At 35.5% G+C, this 20531-nt stretch overlaps 2 protein-coding genes across 4 annotated transcripts; one reads left to right on the top strand and one right to left on the bottom strand.

Moving 5' to 3' along the window:
* The first annotated feature begins 4371 nt into the window (after positions 1–4371).
* On the top strand, positions 4372–9394 carry LOC109107848 (transmembrane protein 151B-like). Its single transcript, XM_042773468.1, has 2 exons — positions 4372–4999; positions 6172–9394. Exons 1-2 carry the CDS (start codon positions 4913–4915, stop codon positions 7573–7575), a joined length of 1491 nt encoding a protein of 496 aa, XP_042629402.1. The 5' UTR covers positions 4372–4912; the 3' UTR covers positions 7576–9394.
* Positions 9395–10916: 1522 nt separating this feature from the next.
* On the bottom strand, positions 10917–20226 carry zgc:136872 (uncharacterized protein LOC678524 homolog). Of its 3 annotated transcripts, none has more exons than XM_042773462.1 (22): positions 20107–20226; positions 19550–19815; positions 19112–19181; positions 17664–17782; positions 17435–17568; positions 16909–17083; positions 16059–16139; positions 15857–15942; positions 15682–15753; positions 15374–15534; positions 13408–13571; positions 13303–13314; positions 13003–13211; positions 12828–12861; positions 12693–12749; positions 12458–12515; positions 12284–12348; positions 12066–12134; positions 11882–11960; positions 11642–11758; positions 11391–11446; positions 10917–11287 (listed from the first exon to the last, which is right to left on the bottom strand). In XM_042773462.1, the coding sequence occupies exons 2-22, from the start codon at positions 19784–19786 to the stop codon at positions 11261–11263; spliced, it is 2082 nt and encodes a 693-aa protein (XP_042629396.1). In that variant the 5' UTR covers positions 19787–19815; positions 20107–20226; the 3' UTR covers positions 10917–11260. The 3 variants fall into 3 exon arrangements, with proteins under 3 accessions (XP_042629396.1, XP_042629398.1, XP_042629397.1); XM_042773464.1 differs by having other exon boundaries at positions 16059–16136; XM_042773463.1 differs by having other exon boundaries at positions 19550–19808; positions 20107–20186.
* Between the last annotated feature and the right edge of the window lie 305 nt (positions 20227–20531).

Raw genomic sequence — 20531 nt, 5'->3', positions numbered from 1 at the left:
CTCCTAAAACAAAAACTTACAAATACACAACACGTCAGAACAAGCACGACGACTGCAGTGGGACTAGTAACTGATTACTGATTCATGTGATGCATCAATTTGGCCGTGAATTCATAGGAAAATTTTGTTATATTGTGAATATATTTTTTGACAAATCTCCAACTGTATTATGTACCAATCTATTTAAATTCTGACCTAATTCAATACAGGCAAACCTTTCTCTACTGTGGAGACATCAGTGTGTTTTCGCAGGGAATTCAGTGTGGTTCAAGTGAGCTGTGAAAGTCCACCGCTGTGAATCTATTACTATTGTTACATTCACTGCAGTATTATTGATCAACTGCCTTCCATAACAATTAAAACCTTGAAGAGAATAAACCTACCCTTTTCTCATTGGGTGAATCTTATAAAAACACTTCCAGGTCGCATCTCAGCCCCAAATCTTAAGTTTTAGAGGCACAGATACATTTTCCATTCTCCTCATGCAGTTTACCTAATTTGCCGCGAGTTAATTTCACAGTCACTGTTGCGTGGCGAGAAGTTTCCACCTGACGTTGAGATTATTATCTTGGGTGTCAGACGAGGCATTTCAAAAGGAAACCTAAATAGGATTCTTGGCACAGAGTCACTGTCAATAAAAAATAAAAATAAATAAATAAAAAAACCTAAAATTATTTAATTTGTATGTTAATGCAAGAATTCAATTTGAATAATGTGGAGGGGCTCGGATGGGTTTGTATTATGATAAAAAAAACGGACACATAAAAAACAACAACAAAATTAATCAAGACAGAAACTTCACAATAAAATAAATCATAAAAGCAATAAAAAACAAAAAAAAATTGCATTTCTACAAAATAAACTAAAAAAAATGAATACTGGAAAATGTCTTTATCAAAATCGAACATATTAGGGTATAATCTCACCCCAAAATCAAAAAGAAAATGTTTGGAGATAAAATAAATTATGATAAATTAAAGGAATATAGTGTTCCTGTGGTAGAGCATTGCGTTAGCAGTGCAAAAGGTTATGGGTTTGATTCCCAGGGAACACACATGGCAAAAAAAATAAAATAAAATTAATTAACTTTAATTTGATAAAAGCATCTGCCAAATGCATAAATGTAAATGGAATAGTTCACCCAAAAATGAAAATTTGCTGACAATTTTCTCACCCACAGATCATCCGAGATGTAGATGAGTTTGTTTTTTCATCAGGTTTGTAGAAATGTAGCATTGTATCAGTGTCTCAGCAAAGGATGCTCTGCAGTGAATGGGTGCCGTCATAATGAGAGTCCAAACAGCTGATAAAAACATCACAGTAATCCACACCACTCCAGTCCATCAGTTAATGTCTTGAGAAGCCAAAAGCTGCCTGTTTGCAAGAAACAAATCCATCATTAAGATATTTTTTACTTCAAACTGTTGCTTCCAGCTAAAATACGAGTCCATAATCCGTAATAATGCTTCCTCCAGTGAAAAAGTGCATCTCCTGTTGTCTCTCACATCAAAATCTTGATCTGTGCAAATTTCTCTCCTGATTCAGACCAGACCACTTTATCACTGGAGGAAGCCAGAAGCAACAGTTTGAAGTTAAAAACATCTTCTTGATGGGTTTGTTTCTTACAAACATGCAGCTTTTGTCTTCTCCAGATGAGACTGGAGTGCTTTGGATTATTTTTATGTTTTTAAGAGGTTTGGACTCTCATTCTGACGGCACCCATTCACTGCAGAGCATCCATTGGTGAGCAAGTGATAAAATGCTACTTTTCTCCAAGTCTGATGAAGAAACAAACTCCTCTACGTCATGGATGGACTGAAGGTGAGCATATTGCAAATTTCTGGGTGAACTATTGCTGTTACTCACCTTGTAGACATTGATCTGATAGAGCTGAAGAAAGCATTCCCTGGTAAAAGAAAATAATGTCTCTGCATCAACTCTATGGTTTTGAGCCAAAAATACAGAGTCAAGCCCAGCAAACAAGCAGTCAAACATCATGTCAGACAGCTAATTAAAGGTCTGAAGTGTGAGGCGGCTGGCAATCCTGCACTTCTGTATATCAGCATCAAACACTGCAGAAAATCTAGACTTTGCAAAGGTCAGTCGTGTCCAGCAGTATCTTCAAAACGAAATATTACATTTAACTCCAGTGGATATTTATACAGTAGTGTCTTCACTAGTATATTTCATTATAAAGCAGAGCAAAAATGCATTTTTAGCTTCCTCAAATGTCAAATTTTCTGCAAAAACATTTGATTAATAAATTGCATCATATCACACATAAATATGACTTTAAACCGATTTCAGAGGTTTAGCAGGATTATTTTGATGCTTGTTCCCATTGTGACAAAATCACAGGCAACTTAACTGTAGCTTTAATAAATGAGGTAAACACAGAACCACTTAAAGGCTCATTAATCTGTATTTATGATCAAGTGAGCAAAGAAACTAATTTCGCTTAAACATCAAAATCCTTCAGTACTAAGAAGTCAAGCTGCTTTGATTCTCACATCAGCTCAGGCTCTTTTCTGCAGATTTCCTCCAGATATCTTGTCTGTGACTCTAACAAACTGTGTTCATCCCAAACACTGACACAGAGATTCAGAAGCCAGAACATCAGATGTGACTTTCATTTTTAACCAGTGTTTAAAAAAACCTCCCTGTAAATGTGTTTGCTTGGCCTGTTTCTGCTTCTTGCATGCTTTTTGTGTACTTTAGTCCTTAAATACTCATAAAACTAACATGGATTATGACCCATATAACCCAGCTATGACAAACATGACACCTGAGGATATTAGAAATGGGTTAGGTGTGTCATCTAACAAGCTGCATGTTTGACATACTGTAATACATTCATAAAGAATCCATCATATTCAGCTGCCTGTGATTGAGGGATGCCTGAAAAATGTGATAAGCATTTTTTATTTTATGTTTTTGCTAAAAACTCATTTTTTCACATCAAAATAAATGGCAAGTAAAATTAATTTGATATCGAAGCAAGTTTATCCATGTCTAACAATAAAAAACAGACATATTATTTAACTATACAAAACCATGTCAATTCCATGTATAAATAATATATATGTCTATATGAGTGTGTGTAAATATATATATATATATATATATATATATATATATATATATATATATATACACACACACACACACGCACACACTCATATAGACATATAGACTATATAACCTATTAAAGGCTATTTTATGTCACTATAAATAAAGCTGAATCACTACTACTAACAGAGGATCTATTATCTTTACAGGGAACAAAATGTGGGGACATAAACATTGAAATAAGGTAAAGACTATAGCGCTATCTGGTGGACATTTGGCAACTTACATATAGCTCGTGAGCTGTTGGCTGTTGAATTACTTATAGCTGTAAGAAATACGAGCTGGTAAATTTTTTAAATAAACATCTACAGTGCCTATACTATTTGTGAGTCCCATAGATGCCATGTATATGCACATTTAAAAAGCACTGTATAATATAGAGTGAATTCGGGGAAATTGAGACATTTTGCCTTTAAGATGACTGGGGAAAAATATCCTAACTGTAAATCATTGAACATTCCAACAACTGACCATCTGATAAATTAATGTCCATTTAGCCAAAACCGTTAACTACTAAGCAGCTAAAGTCTTTAGCACTCAAAGTACAATTGAAAGAATAGTTTAGCCAAAAACGGACATATTGTCATTTACTCACCTTCAAGTGGTTCCCAACCTGTATGACCCCCCACCCCTTGTGGAACATAAAATATGATGTTAAGCATAATGACAACCTCACTTTCATTGCATTGCAATTTCATTGCAACTTGCTGCTGCAGTGTGTCGCTGTCCGCGGTGCTGAACCTGAAATAGTCAGAAAGCTTTTTGTCATTTCACATTCCTTACATTGAATTCAAGTCATGCATAAAACCATGACCAAATCACCACCAACACAATTATTGCAATCATGAAAAATGACTGGTATTATATCGATATCTATGTAACGTGTGCAATACTTAGCAGTAATAAATGAACATGGTTTTATTAAACTGAAACACACAAACAAAATAATAATAATAATAATAATAATAATAATAATAATAATAATAATAATAATAATAATAATAATAATAATTGCTCCCATCCATTCAGCTTCTCACAATAATGACAATAACCAATAAATTAAATCAAAATTGGGTGAAAGTGCAATACAGGTTGCAACTTTGTTTAGTGTAAAATAACTTGCATTAATTTGATTTTTTTTTTTTTTTTTTATATATTGGATATAGTATTTAATTTCTTTGATAGCATGTGTGGATTTCAGCAGAAGCGTGTGAATATCTTTGCGCTCGTTTGTCGACATCTGCTGTCAGGAGCTTCACCGAGCACCACCACCATCATCGTCCTCCTCATCATCCCCACCCCTCAACCTCTCCCTGCGGGAACGACAATATCCAGCTCTTAACATTCCCAATTTGGAATTGCAAATCCTCGCCAAAGGACCCGGCATAGACCACGTTCTTTCTTTAATGGCGTCAGAAACGCGTCTCGCATTATTGTACAGGAGGTATGGCGGTTAATCAGACGCTCTGTGAATCCGCATTCTCAGTCAGATTTTCAATGCATGCGTTTGATTTGATTATAATACCATCATTTAAGCATATTACCAATCTTTATTAGTCATTCAAAAGATGCATATGCGCGCATACGGTGCACAAATTGCCTATTCAAATCGCAGGTGTTGTTGCAAACAGGATTAAGCGATGAAATTCAATTTCAAAATGCATGACGGAATGGACAGACTGATTTAAAAGCGCTGGTTGCATTGGTGTGCGTTTGTGATTACTGGATGCTGGGGAGTCTGGGGAGAGTTTGAGGTGGTCCACACCCCGTCATTGTTTCAGCCATGTCCCCTCCAGCATCCGCTGCGACAGCCAGTGAGAGCAGCACCACTACTGTGTTCGAGGACGACCCAGATGGCACTAGAGAGGAGGTACTGAATAAATGATGCTGTTTTCATTTTGCAGTCATGACGATGCGTGAATAGCTCGTGATAAGTGAAACAAAAAATGTAAACATGAGCAACGATGTTCACAACATGGAAGCATGCAAGTTTATGTAGACATCACTGCAGTGAGAATGCACGAGCAGAGACTGGCTTTATCAAATAACAGGCGGCCAGTTCGACCAGCCTTTGTTATTGTAAGCAATAGAGGTAAAATCCAGTAATGCATGATAGTACATATCAAATGACACCCAGTATGATACCTGAAGCTATGCCAGACAATGCTGATTGATCACATATTCAACCACTAAATGATAATCTGATAATTTGGCAGATAACTGTAGGTGTAGTAGTGCACACTAAACCAACCTAAGATGGTTTGCTGCTTGGTATGCTGATCTTAAAGTGTGAAAAGCATGCAAAAAAAGCCTTTACAATCAGCTAATACCAAGCTGGGAGACCAGCAAACCAGCACATGCTTGTTTTAACAAGGTTATATCAGGTTCAAAATCTACAAACAGCTTTATATATATAATGAACATTTTCCATTTATTTTAGGGAATTTTGTAGTTTGACTAATTATTACAGTACAGGTAAATATTGCTTAAAATAAGTGTCTAAAAAATGAATCAGAACACCAAACAATTTAGATTCAAAAAAGAAAAGTTCAAGATTCAGTGAAATACCAAAGAGATGTACACAGTTTACAAAAACATGTACAAAAGACAGATATGACAAAAAAAAAGTGAACCCCATTTTAGTGCATTATAATCCATCATCAGTGTTCCTATATCCAGCATGCATCTGACATATACATTACATCATAGCAAATGCATGTAATGCATATGTCAGATGCATGCTGAATGTATAAACATTTAAGATGGTTTATAATGGATTTTTTGTATGCGGAAGCATTCTCTCATTCATCTCTAGATGCTGAAAGAAATATACTGGCCAACCACTAATGGCCATTAGATATGTGCTGCTCTTGGTACGATATTACGAATATTAACGATTGAAGGAACACATTTGTGCAAATCTTGCTTTCAGATAACGACATGCATGACATTGCATTTGCGTAATTCACTGTACTTACCGCTTCGATGTCCTTTTTAACTCATCTACATTCTCTTTGTTCTCTTGTGGTTGACGATGAGCAGCAGAGGCCTGTGAAACAGTCACTGAGCAAGACAATGTGCAGAGAGGTGTTCTGGAAATGCCTGCTGCTGTCCATGCTCATGTACGGCTGCATGGGAGCCATGGTGTGGTGCCACGTCACTAAGGTCACCCGATTGACCTTTGACAGTGCCTACAAAGGGAAGTCCATGATGTATCATGACAGTCCCTGCTCCGATGGCTACATCTACATCCCCCTGGCCTTCCTCATCATGCTTTATGTCATATACCTGGTGGAGTGCTGGCACTGCCATGCCAGAAATGAGCTTCAGTATAAAGTGCACGTGGAGGGGATCTACGAAAGAGTCCAGAGGATGCAGCAGGCCAAGCCTTGCATATGGTGGAAGGCTATCAGCTACCACTACGTTCGACGGACACGGCAAGTCACAAGGTACCGCAACGGAGACGCGTACACAACCACACAAGTGTATCACGAGAGGGTGAACACGCATGTAGCCGAGGCAGAGTTCGACTACGGCCACTGTGGAGTTAAGGATGTCTCCAAGCAGCTAGCTGGTCTGGAAAAGTCAGCCATCACCAAACTGAGGTTCACTAAGTGCTTTAGCTTCGCCAACGTGGAGTCCGAAAACTCCTATTTGACCCAACGGGCAAGGTTCTTCACCGACAACGAAGGACTGGATGATTATATGGAGGCTCGGGAGGGGATGCACCTGAAAAACGTAGATTTCAAAGAGTACATGATTGCCTTCTCCAACCCTGACCACCATCCTTGGTACATCTCCAACTACGTCTTCTGGACAGCGGCCTTTCTTACCTTATCCTGGCCGTTACGGGTGCTGACGGAGTACCGCACGGCCTACGTCCATTATCGTGTGGAAAAGCTCTTTGGTGCCGACTACATACCTGTGACGCCCTGCGACGAGAGACCTTACTGTAGACGCATCCCGAGGGTCAACACCATCGACAGCACCGAACTGGAGTGGCACATTCGCTCCAACCAGCAGCTGGTGCCCAGCTACTCCGAGGCGGGTCTGATGGACCTGGCGCAACATTCAGGAAGCGTCAGGCAGAACTGTGAACGCTGCCATCGCGCCATCAGCAACTCCTCCGTGTTCTCCCGCAGCGCCCTCAGCATCTGCAACGGCAGTCCACGGATCCCCTTCAGTGGGAGTCGCTTCTCCTTGGGGAGACTGTACGGTTCCCGCCGCAGTTGTTTTTGGAGAAGCGGGAGCTGCAGTCTGGACGAACCAGAGAGCCCCAGTGAGAACACGCGATGCCTGTCCGGACAGATCAATGTTGACGAGGAAGACCCACCACCCTACCAGGATGCGTTATACTTCCCGGTGCTTATCGTCCATTGCAGTGAGAGTTGCCCCAATCACCGATCCTTCCATAGGAATAGCTCGTGCGTGGAGACGTCTTTATGATGGACCTCTGACCTCTGAAAGAAGTTCAAAAGACGTGAGAGTCTTTCCGACAATGCAGAAAAATCTCAATACCAGATGTGTCCTGTTACTCAGGAATCATTTATTGGAATATTTATTGGCCCACAACACTGTATGCTTACAACAATGGACAGAACAATTGAGAAATAGCTCCAATAATACTTATTTATAGCAATAATGCAAACAAAGCATTGGAGTTCTTGGTACAAGTAATAATTTTGATTAACTTGCTATCTAGGACAGCAAAAACGGGCTGTTTTTGTTCATGTGTTTTTGACAGCTATAAAGAACACTGGCCACAGAGCAAAAACCTGGTCTTTTTTCTACAAGTATGACCATTTTCACCTTTATGAACCTTCTTAAATGTTGCACTTGAAGTTACATCAGTCAAATCATCTGTAAAAGAATGTTACTTTGTTTCTCTCATGTAGTGGATTCCATTGGACCATGAAATATATGGTTTACATTCATATAAGAACACTCCTTACTGTATGTGAGAAAAATATCATGGGTAATTTGTACTTTTATTGTGATTTAACCGTATCAGACAAAACTATATACGATTATGGACCATTTTGGCAATGTTCGCCACACTATCTCAAACCTCTTAGGAAACCATATGATACATTTCAGGCTATGCAACTATTAACCTCTGGTATGTTATGCCTTTAAAACATGTATACGATTTACAATGGAATGTATGACTGTTGAAGCTTTTCTTTACATCACTTTTATGTAGTGTACAAACTATCCAACAAGGACTTGATTATTTAGTGAAGACAGACATGAACAAGCTTGACTATTAGTGAATGTTTTAGGGGTTTAATGGCTGAAGGCTGCTCTTGTACATGGCTGGAAATTGCAGTGGATCAGAGTAAATGCAAAGGATCAATTAAACACAGTATAAGAGAGGAAATATATACGTTTCATTATGCAGCTGTACATTCATTTATCAGTTAGTTAACATTGTTTTGCATTAACCATAACAAACCATAACAAAGGTGCATCATCTTGAAAGCTCAATTCAGCATGGTTTTACCAATGATACCTGAATGCTAAAAAGAAGTACTGACCCTCAGAAATGGCCTAGAGCTTTCCAAAGACTTTTTTTTTTTTTAAATCTCATTCATGCAGTTGATGCAGATATAGCCTGTATGTCTCTGGTCTGTTACCTGTTGTGTATAAAGGTTGCAAAAGCATTTATCAACATTGTGTCATATCACTTTTATACTGCCTGGATAATGTATATCATATCATGAAAAAGGAAAAACGCCATCAATTTGCTGCCTTCATGTAGCACACATTAAACATTGTTATGTTAAATGGACACAAACTCACTGAATAAACTGCTTGTGGATACACAGAAATGAGTAACCACTGTGTAAATATGACTTACAGAGAAAAAAAAAAAAAGAACAAAAGAAACCTATAAGTCAGTCATGCCAAGTTACACTTAGGTCATTCCTGTTCTGTTTTTGTTGTGAGTTTAAGGAAGTATTTCTATAAAAGACATGTATAAATCTTCCCTTTCCATTAAGTAGCCTAGTCATTTTGATTACTTAAAAAATTACAATAAAACAAACAGGATGTTCATAAAGATCATACAAATAACTTTCAAAAGGATGTCAACAGTTTCATTTCCATATTTCTTTACGCATCTTCTGAATCTGAAATGTTGATCTTACCAAACTGATTTATTTTGATAAATGTTTTAGGGAGAAACAAACCAGCAACAACAACATCCAGGATTTTATCAAATATCCATTAATATTACTAATAAATGTTTTCTGTTAATTTTACACCAAACTGATTTTACTTCCTGGAGGAATAAAGTAAAAAAGGCAGTTATGAGAACACACCTCTAGACGGCAATATAGAATGTCACATAAAATATCATCATGGATAATTCTACTGCATACGCAGAGCTATATATTTAAGTATTATGCAGATTAAATTAAACAGTAACAATAACCAGTTGTTTTAGATGGCTTCTCATACTAATGACAGAACACTTGGTGAGCTTCTGTTTGAACACAAGTGTTTGCCAAGTTCATGACTGTCCCTGCTTAAAGGAAAGACTGGAGTAAAGGAAAGTTAGATGGTTCAGTCATAAAGACCGCAAATGGCCTTGTGAACTATTGATGAACATTGACACAGTAAAGTCTTATGCTTTTGTTATCAGTCATGACTCATGTCCCACCCTGAGTACACAGACAGAGACGAGACAGAGACAAGGGTGAGTCTGTTACTGTCTACTGCTACAATGAGCAGAACAAGACACAGCTAATCATTTACAAAGGAATTAGTTCAAAGACTTCTATCATTTACCTCTTTTGCTGATCTTGCTAATGCATTTTGATACAAGTGCCTGCTCAATGCATAAACGTTACTGTAAATTAAAAAATAAAATAAAAATTGCTTTCCAAAACAAAATAATTTACATCATTATGGGAGGATCTCGCAGGTCTGAAGAATAACTCTACAGTAGGTCATATTTCAGCCCAAGACATTGTTTTCATGTCACTAACAAATAATTCCCAAATTATTTGCTTGTCATAACTGTAACTATAAACAGTTATACATGATTTAAATTGTTAGGTATTTTATACATCAACCTACATAAACTCAAAATTAAAAAATTGTGACAAATTACTATAATGAGGGAGAATTTGACCTGGATCTGTAATTCCGAAGAGTCACTCAGCAAAGAGAAAATATGACAGTGCATGACAATTTACGATGTCTTTCAAGGTAAAAGTAGAGTTAAAAATTGAATTGCTCAATATTTATATCCTTTTATATACCGGGGAAAAAAATACTGGAAGGTTACAGGTTCAAATCCTGTTCAAAGGGGTGATTAATGAACTCACAACCAAGAAACACTAAAAGGACCATGTTTTTGGACATTTACCATGGTATTTTAAGTACAGTGGAGTATCATGTAAAAACCATGGTAAATAGAAATGGCTCAAAGAGATAAAATCCCTGAATGTAAATACAAAAGTCACAAGGTAGGTTTTATTTTTTTTATTTTTTTTGGTGGCTATTTCTGTTTGGCAGGACTGAATCTTGACATGTGGAAACATTTTGATATAATAAAATAAATTATATTTGTATATATAACCTTTTTGAGGCATCAGCTTATTATTATGCGAACGTCACCGTATCTAATTACTATTCATGAGCTAGGCCTTTACTGTAGTAGGATTCATTAATTGCTGTCAATTTTCATTTATCTGAGTTCTTTTGGCATTAGACTGAATTTTACTGTAAGTGCAAAGAAGTAAAGTGTCAAAAACATATAAGCACGATAGAACAGTGAATTGTGAGGTACTGAGTATTGATTTATTGGTTGTGAAACGTACAGTATGTAGTACAGTACAGCAAACAGATTTTCCTAACTGCAGGTTTGTTCATCTAGTTAAAAAAGCCAAACTAGATTAGTGTCATCAATTATAGAGTTTCTGACTGAAAACTTTAGTTAAACAAACTTTGCTATTGATCACCTTATGCAAAATCATATAAATTATAGATAACAAGCCTGCATTATGCAAAATGTATAAAGTATGAAGGCAAACTTGCATTTAAGTCTTAGATTTGTGTAATTTGTTGTTGTATGTATGTTTCAGAAGTCCGTCCAGGATCCATTTTCTCAGTCTCATCTGGATCATGAGTACATGGTGAGATGCATCCACTACAACATAAGAGTATTGGTTTATTAACTGTTATGGATTATTATTTTTTATTCATCTTACTATGAATTCTGATGAATTAAATATTTGCATTAAAAACATTACTTCATTTTCTCCCAGCATCATGTTTGGCCCTCCAGCAGAGAGTCTCTTGAATGTTTCTGGTGATAATAAGAGTTTACATATAGTAAGTGTGCATTAATGATGGCAAGTGACTACAGAGGTTAGGTGTGGATGTTATGCAGTCACTGAATTATCTTTTGAAACATGCATCACAAATGATCGAAGTTAAATTCTAATTAAAATCTCAAGCTATTAGGATTTTTATTGTGCACAAGGCTGAAGTTTAGACTCACTGGCCATGCAATCCATCCGCAGGACAAGTGCAACAAAGTTTTCTAGTGTAATTTCACCACCGGAGTCCCCGTATCGTACAGCCATGAGATTCAGCATACTGTCACTCAATACAAACCCTTGAAAACATCCAACATATCAGCATATTCATTCTATTGCTTTGTATGTTAAGTGAATAAATGGTGATGTAATATGTATGACTTCAAGATCAGTTGAGAACATAGTTGAGAAAATAAAGTTACCTGCAACCTTAAGAGCATTTGTGAGTTCATTCAGAGACAGACTTCCAGTGTGCGAAACATCCATGCCATAGAAAATGTCCTGAGAAACAGACGAGAGAGAAATTGCAACCCATTTTACTTACATAACATGCGTTTTGAAAAAAAAAATAGAATATGTGATGATAAAACATAGAAAGACCTTTACCTTTAGAAAAACCACTCGTTTCCACAAACGGAGGCATTCAAATTCACTCAGCCTTCCAGTGACACTGAGCTGTATTTGTTGTTAAAGAGTATCATGAAACTTGTAAAATGTAATGAATGCGATTTATTTTGTTCTATCATTTAAAAGCATGCACAAGTGTCTGAAACACAGATCCCTGAGAGCCTTTTCTCACTCTGATCCTTCATAGTTGAGGATACATCCATCAGCGCCACCATGCTCTTACACAAATCCAAGCTGAATCCTGCTGTTTTCTGTGAATGTCCTGAAAGATCAGACCAAAACATGCGCAGAATCAGACATCACTGGAAGCAAAACAGCAATATGAGATTTCAAAATAAGCTTATATCGTGATTTCTCTCTAGAAGCGTCACCTGCATGAAGATTCTCATTCAGAAGTCTCTGAAGTCGCTCAGCGTCCACCTCTCCATACTTACATAAACAGACAACTATGACTTGATTTTACATGACATATATCAAATGTTACATAACATCCTGTTTGTTTTAAATATCTTGGGTATTTTTGTTACTTTCAGCTGCATTTTCAGTTTCTGATCATAAACAGTCACATTCCCTCATAATCCAGAACTGTTAAAGAGTCACACGTACCTTATCTGCATATTGAGGAAAGAGCTGGAAGGATTCATCATTATCCCTGGGAATAATCTGAGAAAAATGGAGATCATTTGAAAATATATGTACTTTCAAAACACGTATATGCATACAGCCCAAGCTGTGATATACCTTTGTTCTTGTCATGCCATATCCAGAACTGTCTCTGAAGACACAACATCAAAATCTTTAACACTGTACACCAATAATACTACATTAAATTCTATTAAAGCTGATGTAGGTGATTTTTTTAATGTTTGTTGTAAATAGTTTCTCATATCCCAGATTAACATGCATAAACTCTTACTCAATGATGGCTTCTGTCTTTGAATAGACTGTCAGAAGGAAGGATGCAGCTTCGTTTGGCTTGAAAGTTGAAGGAACGATGAGGTATTCGCCTGCTTTGAATCGGAAAAACTCTATGATTTCCCGAGCATTGATGTAGGATTCGTTTTTTCCAGCGAGACGGGCGTTTCTGAAGAACGAGGCAGGGAATTTTCCACTTTGGTCCTTTAACTGCCGAATAAGGAACAACATTAATTATTCTGTCTCTGCAAAACAAACCTAAAATTCAACCAGGTGTTTAAGGAATATGTTAAATACGTACATGAGCTGGAATCTGCAAGAGTTACACAAAACAAATATAAATGGTCATTCAAGTGAAGAAAGTCTTTTGTAAATTCAGAAGCTGTCAGAATACATTTCTACAAACCTCATAAATGTTAAAGCCGATATGAAAATTGGTTGCCAAGTGCCTGTTTCTCTTGTGAGATTTCTGAATGAGAGACACCAGGAGATTTGGAGAGTTTTCATCTCTGGTGTCTTCAGCACTCTCCTTAAGAGTCACACGGAACTGGGGATTTCTTGAAAAACGGTCTGTAAATGCAAGAAAAGAGAGTCTAGAAGTGTTCTAACACAGATTCCTATCCTATTTGTTTAGTAGCCATGGTAACTTCAAAACAGAACTTTTAAATCTTAAAGAATTAAGATGCCCAGCTAACAGGAAACATTCTTAGAACTTCCCTAATATTCTGTCAAGGTTCTCTCAAAGTTATATTATGTTCTTCCAATAACGTTATTAGAATGATGGTTTAAAGTTATCCCGTCTTTACTAATGTTCTCAAAACATTAGAACAAAAACATTAATTATACATTGTTCATGATTTTTTTTTTTTTTTTTTTTTTCTAAAACGTTTCAGTTGGTTGTTTGTCTAACATTTAAATGTTGATACTTGTTTTAGAATGTTCGGAGAACATTCAAAAGTAACATTCCAATAATGTTTGAAAAATGATAACCAAGAAAAAACTATGTTTTGAACATTCAGAAATAACATTTTCCTAACTTAATATGAATGTTAGCAAAACATTCTTAGAAAGCATTTTTCTTTTGTTTCTACAAGAGGAGCCATCCGACTGGGATATTTTGATGTAAACTATGTTATTGGGGGGAAAAAATCATTTAGGGGTTGGCTGATACTAATTATTACAGATAAGATAGACTGATAACCAATAATTTGAACCGATATATTTGTCTGGTGTAAAATTGAAAATTAATGTCAAATTAAGAATAACAAGGGCTCTGACAAAAGCTTTCTTTAAATGCTTTTAAACTATTTTATTGGCAACTTGGTTTTAAAAAAGACCGATACCGATAACCATAAAAAAAAGCTTAATATCGGTGCTGATAATCGGTCGACCCTTAATTTAACTGCTTTTGCATTCGCTCACAAACTTTTTTGTTTCATTTTCTGGGCAAACACATACATTATAAGTAGAATGCTATTTATAAAATGTTTAATTTTTCCTTTCATCTCACCACCTCCATAGACTCTACAGCCCCAAACCAAAAGAGATCATATTTCTCCTGAGTTTGTGGTCCAAATTGAATGCGATGAGATAAAAAGACAAACAAAAAACAAATGTGACAAATAAAAACATTTTTTAAAATGATGACAAGCATGAATATGAAATAAACTTATTGCCTGACTTTAACTATTCTTTTAAACTATTCTTATCATGAACATGAAGATTTTATTTTAGCATTATTCAGGCATGAAGATTAATCAGTAACTTATTTCATTTTCATAACTGTTTGTGGATGGGTCTTTCACAATAGTGAAAACTTTGGAAGATGTGACATCAATATTCAACAAACAAAACACAACAATGGTAACACTCAACAAATAAAACCAACACTTACAACATAAACCAACATTACCAAATAAACCAACAACACAAACTGCTAAAAGTGAACCAAAAAAAAAAAAAAAAAAAAAAAAAAATAACACAAATAAAACCAACAAGAATAAAAAAAAAATAACTCTGCAGCATGATCTATTAATGTTGCATTGCATGCTGTGTGCCTTCATAGAAACACATTATGATGCTGTTATGATTATGACCATTATGATTTCTGAGAGTGCTGTTAGATACAAGAAAAGTCCCACTGAGAAATTACTGTGAAAGTAATGCAATTATTAACCTGGAATACACTGTAATCTCACACTAACATTTGTAACAGTGCAATCAACATTTCAATAAAGCCATAAATAAAGTTATTTTCAGTAAATTGTCCTATTCTGACATGATTTCCATCCTTATGCTTAAACAAACAGTAATATCCATAGTCATAATAAAAATATATGTAATAAAAAAATGAAATAAAAGAGTTATATTACCTATGTCATTTGAGCAGCCGCCCGCTGTTGTTCCTAACACCCACTGGCCTTTGTGCACTTCAGTTTTCCAGGATGAAGAATGAGATCCAGTAAAAACGTTCACGTCTGAACAACATATATCCATATCTGAAAAATTCCTGCAGAAATCATCCAGTGACATCCTGCAGAGGTAGAAAACCTGCTGTAAATATAGTGACGTGCAACTATGCACTATATCCATAAAAACCAAGAAAACCAAGAGATGTAAAAAAAAAAAAAAAAAAAAAAAAAATAACTTTATGAGACTTTGGGTGTTTATTTCTGCTTACCAGAATTCTCCATTGTCAAGCACAACTTTGTGTTTTTGGTCCTCAGGCCGTACAAGATCCCACAAAGGGGATCTAAAGAGACCGGATTAACAAGATGTCAGATTCTGATTTACTGTATATAGTGATATATAGATAAATTATAGAGGAATGTTAATTCAAACAGAAGGATTCAGACCCATCACTCCAGTCTCTGTTCCACTCTCCGTGACCCCAAGGGTTAAAGATCCTCACCAGCTTCACTGGGCGGCCTTTACATACAACCTGTGAGAGAACACCTCATTAGATCACAGGAAACACTTGCTTATCAACTTATTTGAGCAAAAAGATACTAAACACTTCAAAACTGAAAACCAGGTTAGGACTGTTCTAGTTCTCACCTCTGTGACTCCTGTGACCGTGTACGCATGCATTTCCACAAGGCCATTGGGCAACACGTTATTCTGCAGAAGACCTGCCTGCTAAAGGAATAACGAGATTTTAGGACTTTTGTGATCATGTTTGAATGGCTTTTAGCAGGCAGGCTGGTCTGTTCTTAATGCAGGGAAAAACAATGCTAAATAAAAATGATTTCACAATTCAGATTTATTTATTTCTTAGGATTACAAAATAAAATTCCAGATGTGTGAGGTATAAACACACTTCTGCAAGAAAAGACAGAATTGTGAGATAAAGAGTAGCAATAACCTTTTTTATTTTTTGATCCTGCAGCAGAAACAAAAAAACTGAATTGCAACTTTTAAACTCTTCTGAGAAAAAAATCAAAATTGCAAGATATACAGGATATTACTTTTGAAATATTTTTATTCCATGGTGGAAATGAGCTTATATATAAATAAGCATAACACATTTTTAAAATGTTTCCCATGTCTCGTTTGTTAAAATCTGAGTGTCCAATCAAACTTTATGGTATTTTGGTGCAAATTCATCAGTTGGTAAATGCAAGTCAATTTAGAAATTAAATGCATGACATTTCTGGATATTAAAAATAACATTCAAACATATGCATTTGTGCCAAATATAAAATAACTGGTGGCAACATCCATTTTTTCAGCTTGTGACATACCTTCATCCTCAAACCATAAGTGAATCTATTTGAAGTAACAAAAAATTGTCCCAGACAACATGAACTTGCAGCAAGCATGATATAACAATAATCCCTCAATGAATATATTTGAATGTTTTTTTTTTAATTGCATTGTTTTATAATATTAAAGATTCAATCTTTACCCCTCCAGGAGTACCACATCCCATCAGGGATTCTGATTGGCTGGCTCGTCTCATGGCGTCCCACAGCTTTCCTGAATCTTGACTTAGTTTAATGTTCATGTGTGGGCCACCGGTGAAGTCCATGAGAGCTTCAGATATGCTTCCCGCATCCATATCCGCATAAGAGCCACACACTCTGGAAAAATGTAGAAGATAATGGTCAGGACAGGATTTACAGAAGTTTTTTACCATTTATTTTCTCCATAGACATTTCCAAAAAAAGTTCTGATTTATGAACCAAACCAACTGATTCTGATAGACATATTACATCATTACATCATATTACATCAAGTATATGAAAAATCAAAGGTAAAAGATTGTTAATTTCAATTCTGTTAATAATTAAAAATAATATATTTTGAGTTTATTCCAAATATCAAGACATACACAAAAATAATTTTATATTTTTCTGTGGGGAGACTGAATGATTTTGACTTTCAGAACATGACTGCTCTTAGAAAGAGTCTGTTATTAAACTGAAACATACTTAGCATAAGCTTTCTCCAGCAAAGCAGGCCAGAATTCATTTGGTGTTTTGGACTGAACAAAGACGAGTCGGCCGTCAACCGTTGGGAGCTTGTCATCAATAACCACATCCACCCATGATCCAAACCTCCAGAACTGAAAACAAAAGATGACAGTTCAGCTGTTAAAGAAAATATAGAAGCTTTAACTCTTAAAGGAACATGTTCCCCAAAAATGGTTTAAGTATTTACCTTAAAGTGAAATATTCCTGCATAATCCACAGAGAAATTCTGTTCATCATGGATAATATGCTTCATGATTTGTTCTTGAAACGTAAGAGCTCCAACGGATGCCAGAAACCAGCAGTTACCTTACACACACACACACACACACACACACACACACAGAGAGAGAGAGAGACAGAGAGACAGAAAGAGAGAGAGAGAGAGAGAGAGAGAGACAGACAATATATATATTTGTCAAAAACATTAGAACTCTGTAAAGTGTAAAACAGCTACATGCAACTGGATTTTTTAACCTCTGGTTTTGTTCATTAGAGAGTCACATTGACCGGAGGCTAGAATCGTGTAGAAATTGAATTTTTGTGAAATTAATATACTATATTTCAATAATGTTTTTTTTTCTTTAACATTAAACATTTTGATTGTATTTCATGTTATTTATCAATATTCATATCTAAATCATGGACTATTTTCTGTATTAAATGTGTATATATATATATATATATATATTATATATTTATATATATTATATATATATATATATATATATATATATTATATATATGAAAAAAATATTGTATATAATTTTTCAGTTAATGCAGTATTTAACTTAAAAATAGAGCAAAAGTATTTAAAATGTATTAAATTGAGGCAGATTTGTTCCACCACTTGAAAAAAAAAAAGAAAGAAAATCATCTGTAATATGTATTCCTTAGTTACTGAGCAGTGATTTCAAGCAAAAAATATACAATATTTACTTATCAGTTCTTCAATTCAAATAAATATATAATATTATACACACAAAAACATCATTTTATCTTATTCTTTGTATTTTTGCCTATTTTACATTCATTTCCTATGGCGGTCATTTTTGACCGTGTAAAACACAAGTGTGACTATTTTTTTTTTACGACTATTTTGCTTTTTCAAATCAAGTTTTTGTTCTTTTTTTGTGACTGCCATAAAAGTCACTGAGTTTCTTACCATTCCGATGAAGTAGTGATTTTTTAAATTTCCAAACATTTTAACCAGAGGGTTAAACTCTACTCCAGGTTTTTCATTAGCCCTAATGACTGTGTTCAACTTCTATTCCTTTAAAAATGTCTGTTTATTTACATTTTCTGTTAATATTCACATTGTACATACAGTACACACCTGTTTGAACAATGTATTGCTTTATTGCACTGCAACTTTATCTATTAAGTGGTTGAGACCTGTGACCTTTGAAATTTTCATAATTTATAAATGATCATGTTTTGTTTTTGCTTTAGTTAGTTGCATTGACGTGTTTAGAATTGTTTTTTTTTGTACATACTGCAAGTTTGCTACTGACATTAGTGGGAATTTTACATTTATTTTAAATGACATATAATTATATAGTAGAGATGATTGCATGACCTTCACCAAATCTAAACTTGTAGCTTGTAATCACACAACACATATCGTATCAGACCTACCTAATCGGCCCTGGATGAAATCAAACCTCGAAGCTCCTTGAACAATGTAAACAGGGTTTGGCACCAGTTCCTGAAGGAAACAGATGATTCATTTCACACTTTACAGCAGATCACACACACTCACAAGTGCACAAATCACTAAAAGAAAAACAGCAGAGAGAGCTAAGTTTTTAATTCTAGTCTAAAAATAGAAACGAAACCAAACAGAAAAGCATGCATGACTCTGCAGTTCCTTTGCTGTGGATATTACGCTTTACTACCACTCACGCCCTAAAGTCAACATCAACTAGGCATCACACAGGTAAAAAAAAAAAAAAAAAACTTCATGATTTGCATTAGCATTTACATTTCAAATGACTTTACATTTTATGTGCAAGACTCTCACGATCTGCTATAATCAGTAACTGATGGAGTTTGTGTGTGAAGATGTTCACATACATGTGGTCTTTTCCACACAACTCTCCAGAGGTCTTCACGCTTCAAGGGACCCAAACCGATCGATTTCATCTCTGGCGGGAACAAGTTGTCTACGAATCTCAGTCTTTCCTTCTGGCAGAACTGCTTGAGCCGGTGGAAGTCCTGATCCAGGAACTTCTCAGGATTGTTGGGAGATCCCTGTCCATCTTTGAGATGACGCTCCGATAAGATGTTTAAACACACACCAGGCGCTGGCATTGTGGCTCAGATCAGCACACTGCTTTATGCTGAACAAAAGTTTCCAATACCTTTTATTTCGGTTTACTTACATTTTATTCTTCAGTTGATTAGATTATAAGCTTTATCGTGCAGAGTACAATGGAATACAGTAAACAATGACAAAATGCATTGCTCTTTATCTTAATACTTATTTGTTAGATGTGCATGAAAACTCTGCCTTTGCAGCATGGATGTTTTTGCATGTAAATGACTAAACTAAAACACATATTCATTTGCATGTCAGTTGATAGTAATTTAAAAACTGAAATGATAGCAAAATGAAATTATTAAAAACATACCAGTCGTCTCTTACTGTAGCTGGAAGATTATTCCGTTCTTCCCAAAGCAAAGAGCAGGAGGAAGCTTCAGAGGAAGCCTTTTAAAGTCTGACTCCGCCCACTCAGGTGTGGTGTAACATTATGACTCTCAGGTCAATATTTAAATATTGAGCAAATGTCACAGTATGTAATTAGTAAAGTGTCCACAACATATAAGCATGACGCCACAGTGAATGCTGAGATATAACTATTGATTTAATGTCTGTAAAAAAAAAATTTCAAGATAAAAATCTAAACTAAACTACTGTCATTTGAATACAAGTTCTACCCAAACCAATCAATCGCCATTTGCATAATCAAATAAAGCTAACATACCTGCATTATTCAAAATGTATCAAGCATGAAGGCAAACTTGCATTTACTGTAAGTCTTTATGTATTTTATCA

The sequence above is a fragment of the Cyprinus carpio genome, chromosome A17 (genome assembly GCF_018340385.1).
Source record: "Cyprinus carpio isolate SPL01 chromosome A17, ASM1834038v1, whole genome shotgun sequence".
NCBI lineage: Eukaryota > Metazoa > Chordata > Actinopteri > Cypriniformes > Cyprinidae > Cyprinus > Cyprinus carpio.
Note: the sequence above shows the minus strand (reverse complement) of the source record. Positions and strands in the feature narration are given on the sequence as shown.

What these genes read in the sequence shown, in the direction of transcription:
- LOC109107848 (XM_042773468.1), top strand. Translation starts at nt 4,913, where the DNA reads ATGTCCCCTCCAGCATCCGCTGCGACAGCCAGTGAGAGCAGCACCACT. An exon ending in CAGATGGCACTAGAGAGGAG is followed by an intron (nt 5,000 to 6,171) that starts GTACTGAATAAA and finishes GACGATGAGCAG; the next exon opens with CAGAGGCCTGTGAAACAGTC.
- zgc:136872 (XM_042773462.1), bottom strand. Translation starts at nt 19,786, where the DNA reads ATGCCAGCGCCTGGTGTGTGTTTAAACATCTTATCGGAGCGTCATCTC. An exon ending in GATGTGGTACTCCTGGAGGG is followed by an intron (nt 16,140 to 16,908) that starts GTAAAGATTGAA and finishes TTATTCCTTTAG; the next exon opens with CAGGCAGGTCTTCTGCAGAA. An exon ending in TTCCTCAATATGCAGATAAG is followed by an intron (nt 12,516 to 12,692) that starts GTACGTGTGACT and finishes TGTTTATGTAAG; the next exon opens with TATGGAGAGGTGGACGCTGA.